A 5,042-nucleotide genomic window follows, 5' to 3' on the forward strand; every position below is an offset into this window, starting at 1 on the left:
GGTCCCCTAATCGGTACTTTTACCCAAAAGATTTATAGACATATAACATTACATAACAAATTAAATGAATATTGAGACACGGATACAAAGTATTTTATGTTTTTACGTGATTGTCCGTGTCGAGATGTCAATCGCTTTACTGTCGCCTTATTATCATGCCTTATTTCATCAGAAAATTGTGACAACAAAAAATATATAAATGCCTTTTTTACATTTCATTGTCTTAATTTTCGCCTCCTAGAAGCTTTATTTAGGATTCTGTCATTCTAGACCTCTTACATCCAACTTGCACTTCAATTTTTATTTTCATTATCAAGACTCATCTCATTAAACGATAAAATAATCACAGAGAGAGAAACGCAATTATGAAATTATTGTACTTACCGTAGCCTTACCGTAAGGAACCAATGTGACATGGATATGACGTTTCAATTCCGGATATGACGGTACGAGTTGATTTACAATCCATTGCCTGCTATCACTGCATAATGATTCATAGTAAACATCTACGTTGACAACATTTTTGTTTGATTCACTATCGGCTGATTGCGCATTGGACTGCAACAGAATAATAAAATTATTACAGATTATCACGGCGAATGGTGACTATGGCGCCGTACATGACTTACAGTGAGAGTAAAAAGTATTCGTACAAGGAAATTGTTTATAAAAAAAGCCTTATTTGTAAAAAATAAACATTAATTAGCAATGTTATACAATGAATATATTCTGTTCTAACATAAGCAAACGAGCTTTGCATGGTATTCTTGATTTTAGAAGCTAATTTCTCGACTGTACGAATACTTTTTGGGGATCCAAACAATAGAATTTTTTATTTTCGCTTATTTTTTAGATGATATATTTTCTATAATTAATACACATCTTTTTGATGTATATAATTTTAAGAAACATACAGTCTATTTTATTTTTTATGAATAAATTGTTAATTACCTAGCAAGAAATAATCGTCAATTAAACGTCGAATTAGTGTTGAAATCATCGTATTGATGTCGATTCAACATCAATTTGATGACTTATTTCTCGCTGGAAAATATTTACTTTTTAAAAATAAAATTTTTTTAAAAAAATATTTTCTCTGTACGAATACTTTTTGCACTCACTATATGTTCGGCTCCACCAATATAAGATTTACTTCAATCTCGGTTCCATTTACTCTTCATCTTTTTCTAATTCCAAGAATTAGAAAAAAATTAACAGAAAAGTAAACCGAGATTAAAGTTAATCTTACATCGGTGGAACTAGTTCATCTTCAGTTTTCGAAACATCAACTTTTCTTATCGGAATTAATAAGTACTGATAGAGAGAAGAGTTAATTCAGTCAATGAACCTCTATTATTCAAACCATTCAGTTATCAGAACTGTTTTATCCTCCGACCTATTCCTATAAACAAAGTTCTACTACATTTAAATTATTCGCCTATGTTGAGAAATGTTCGATGAAAATAGATATATTAATTCATGTGTAAAATTCATGCTTACCGGAATGCCGTGAGAGACAAGCATAACAAAGACGGCGGCTGCCAGCCAGGTGCGAGAAATCAAGAATCGCATGATGATATCCGTCGTATCGTTGATGAGCGAGTCACAGAAAAGGCGTTTTAAACCTGCTACGGACAATAGTCGACGGGCGAATGCCAGAGAGAGGGAGATACGAAAAGCCGTAAGCGGTGGGGAATTGAAAAAGAGAGAGTAAAATGAGACAATCAATCACGGAGGGAGGGAGAGCCGCGGTTCATCCTTGCGATATTAGTCGAGGACATCCAGCTACATTTATCTGGATGCCTTCGATCATAGACACAAGTTCGCATCAGCTTAGTTTTGCACAACTCTCGCGTTTCTAAACGCGAGTGTAAAGCCCGAAGACTTTCCACATCTGTATGACATATGATCTCCACTTTCTACAGGATTACTGCTGGTTTAGAATAGCAATTCTGTTGATGTTAAACAACGTTCTATTAATATTTTATAGCTAAATTTGAAACAGAAATATTCAGCATTTTATTTTAACTCATTCTAAATTAGAATTTTTGTTTTTTCTTCAACACAATTAAGCGCAAAGACCATATTCAGTTGAGGCGAATCTTGATACCTAGTATTTTTCTGTGAATTTTATAATTTCTTATTTTTATTTTCTTTTTATTTTTCTTTATATCTTTATCGCATATGTGTAGTGAATCCTGTTCGCAATTCTTTAAATACTCGTGAGTTCATTTTCGCATATTTAATTCGTAGAATTCAATATGCACAATCAGGAATAGCGCGACCAAAGACAGTTGTAAACAATTATATAATATATTTATAATATAGAATAAGTTAACAATTCGCACTAGGAATATTTAAGATTAAATCGATGACGATTATGTCGAGAATAATGAATAATAAATTATCGATTAAACAGAAAAATATGATTGTTCATTTTCCATTCACTAATTCTCCTTCTCTATTATATTATATTTAGCAAACTATATTAAACAATTATAGACAATTTATGCAACTCATGACGATTCAAACACGTAAGGCAGAGTGTTAAACGTGCAGACTGCAGTTAAACATATAATGTAAAATGTTATCATTGTCAAAAATACCTAATCTTTCGTTTCACAGAATTGTATAAACTAAAAAAAAAACGAATGAATCTATCGATCAATGTAATGCATATCGTGGAGCTAAACGTTATGAGTCTATGCCCTGATGGAATTTTAATTCCTGCTGTGTTCGTGTCAGTTCCTCGTGCAAATCAGTGGCGCGTTTCTTGAAGGTTGCAGCAAGCTCAGGATTCTTCTGCGCGCCTTCTCCGCGTGAATGCATCTGCGACAGATTCGCACAAGCATACGGATTGCCGAGCTCGCAGCTTTTCAACGATAGCTTGTATGCCTCTTTGTAGTTTTTCTCGATGAAGTTCTCTAAACCTCCTAAATAGATACCCGATAGGTAGAAACAGGCCTTCTCCGAGTTGTACATGTCGCAGGCTTTCTTCAGATACTTGGCACCTGTATGAATCTGGGTGGCTCTGTCCTTTTCTCCGACGTCGGACTTGGATGTTCCCAGAACACCAGCATGTAGACACCCATATTCGTCATTCAGTTCGCAGCTTTTTGATAGATACTTGTATGCTGTCGGTATGTCCTTCTCGCAACCTTTTCCTATGTAAAGAGGAAAGCGTTAATTATAGAATAATTAGATTTGGAGCGATAGTTATAATTCAATTTTACATTTAAAATTAATTTCAATTTATGATTTCAAACTATACGATCTCTTCATTAGCTGGATGGAATGAATGGAATCTTATAAGATTAATAGCCATTTTTACTAATGTAGATTAACTTCTTATATTATTTAATTATATTTTATATTACTTACTTCTTATCTTCTTCTAAGGTCTAAAAATTATGAAAAATAAAGAATAAATTAAACTGAGATTAAAGTAAATCTACATTGGTAAAAATGGACATAAGGCCTGGTTGCATCAACGTAAGATTAACTTCAGCCTCAGTTTACCTTACTATTTATCTTTTTCTTAAAAGTCTTAGAATTAGAAAAAGATAGGAGTAAATTGAACCAAAAATAAAGTTAATCTTATTGATGGGACCAGATCTAATTATACAAAATCACAATGCCCTCCGAAATTCGAATTCTGCTACAGTAGATTAACTTCAAGCCAGATTCAACTTATTCTTCATTTTTTTTTCAATTTTTAAAACTAGAAAAAGATAGAAAATTATAAATTATTAAATTGAGATTAAAGTTAATCTACTTTGGTAAAAATGGATAAAATTCATGTTTGAAAGATTTGAAGTCTGTGCCATAATAAATGCTCCCGACATCTACCACAAGTGTTTATAACTAACGTAGTGAGCGTCTGCTAGAGCACCTCGTGCTCCTCCCGGTAAACTCACCGATCACTTTAAAATCGCCGAATTGCGCGCAGCTTCTGGCGTAATTATATTGATCGCAGGTCGACTTATATAATGAAGCAGCTTTCTCCGTATCCAATTTTATCGCATCGTAAAAATCGCCCAACAAGTGACATACTGTTTTCCAAGCAAAAGATTATTTTTCTTAATCGCGAGGTTAGACTGTAGCTTACCCTCTTCACTCACCCTCCGGATTTTTCTCGCTGTAACAGCCGAATTGATATTCTATGTGAAGGTTCTTCAAGTACTCCTTCACTTCCTCCTCGTTCTTCAAATTATATGCCATTTTTTTACTTCACGTCGAACCTGCAATCACATGACAAGAAGGTATCCGCCATATCTGGAAAGTGGAATTCGATGGTGGAAGGAAAAAAAAGGAAGTCAAGTCTGTTCGTTATCGAGACGAATTTGATACGATTCTGCGCAGATTCCAAATGAGGCCATTTAAATATTTGCGCCGCGGTAAATTTGAAATGGCAACTCGAGAGACCAAAATGAGTACTTGTCAAATAAAAACATGTAAAAATGATCATTGAAAGAAGAATTCAAAAATATACCATATCTTTACTAAACGTAATTACTAGACAATTTTTTACTACCTTTATTTTTATTATAAGAGGAAAGCCCCCTATTATGAGATAGGCGCCTAATATGAGATAGCGGCGTTTCTGCTAAACTAATAAACGCTATCTATTGATTCCACCATGAATTTATTGCTCTTGGATTGAAAACTATTTAGTAGAAAATTCATTATTATATCATGTCTGTAGTCATTGTAAAAAAAGATTTTAGAATTTGGATATCTTCAAGTTTTATTTAGATAAGCCTTTAAATCTTGTTTATTATTTAATAAATAAATATTTAGCAATAAATTCTTCATGTAGTGATAGAACAAGGTCGTACTAATAGAAAAATACGGGATATGTTGAATTGTTTAATTACAGAAGTTAGATTTGATGATCATAAAACCATAAGGCGAGGAAATCGTAATATGAGATACCCAGAGTATTTATAATATGAAATAACCATGCTCCTATGTTATAGTGAAAATTGTTGCTAAAGAGTAAGTGTTATTGTACTATAATAAAAAAGACAACCGGAATGAAC

At 33.1% G+C, this 5,042-nt stretch overlaps 1 protein-coding gene across 1 annotated transcript in view; it reads right to left on the reverse strand.

Moving 5' to 3' along the window:
• The window catches only part of LOC108764237 (Cytochrome c oxidase assembly factor 7), an 8,179-nt gene extending 3,878 nt beyond the window's left edge, over positions 1 to 4,301 (reverse strand). Inside the window, exons 1-5 of the mRNA XM_018512374.1 lie at positions 4,122 to 4,301; positions 3,918 to 4,052; positions 2,946 to 3,164; positions 1,501 to 1,628; positions 385 to 558 (exon numbers count right to left, since the gene is read on the reverse strand). Of these exons, the coding sequence (XP_018367876.1) occupies positions 385 to 558; positions 1,501 to 1,628; positions 2,946 to 3,164; positions 3,918 to 4,052; positions 4,122 to 4,221 (756 nt within the window). The 5' untranslated portion in view covers positions 4,222 to 4,301. The remainder of the gene's footprint in view (positions 1 to 384; positions 559 to 1,500; positions 1,629 to 2,945; positions 3,165 to 3,917; positions 4,053 to 4,121) is intronic.
• Positions 4,302 to 5,042: the final 741 nt, after the last annotated feature.

The sequence above is a fragment of the Trachymyrmex cornetzi genome, unplaced genomic scaffold (assembly GCF_001594075.2).
Source record: "Trachymyrmex cornetzi isolate Tcor2-1 unplaced genomic scaffold, Tcor1.1 scaffold40, whole genome shotgun sequence".
NCBI classification, from domain to species: Eukaryota; Metazoa; Arthropoda; class Insecta; order Hymenoptera; family Formicidae; genus Trachymyrmex; species Trachymyrmex cornetzi.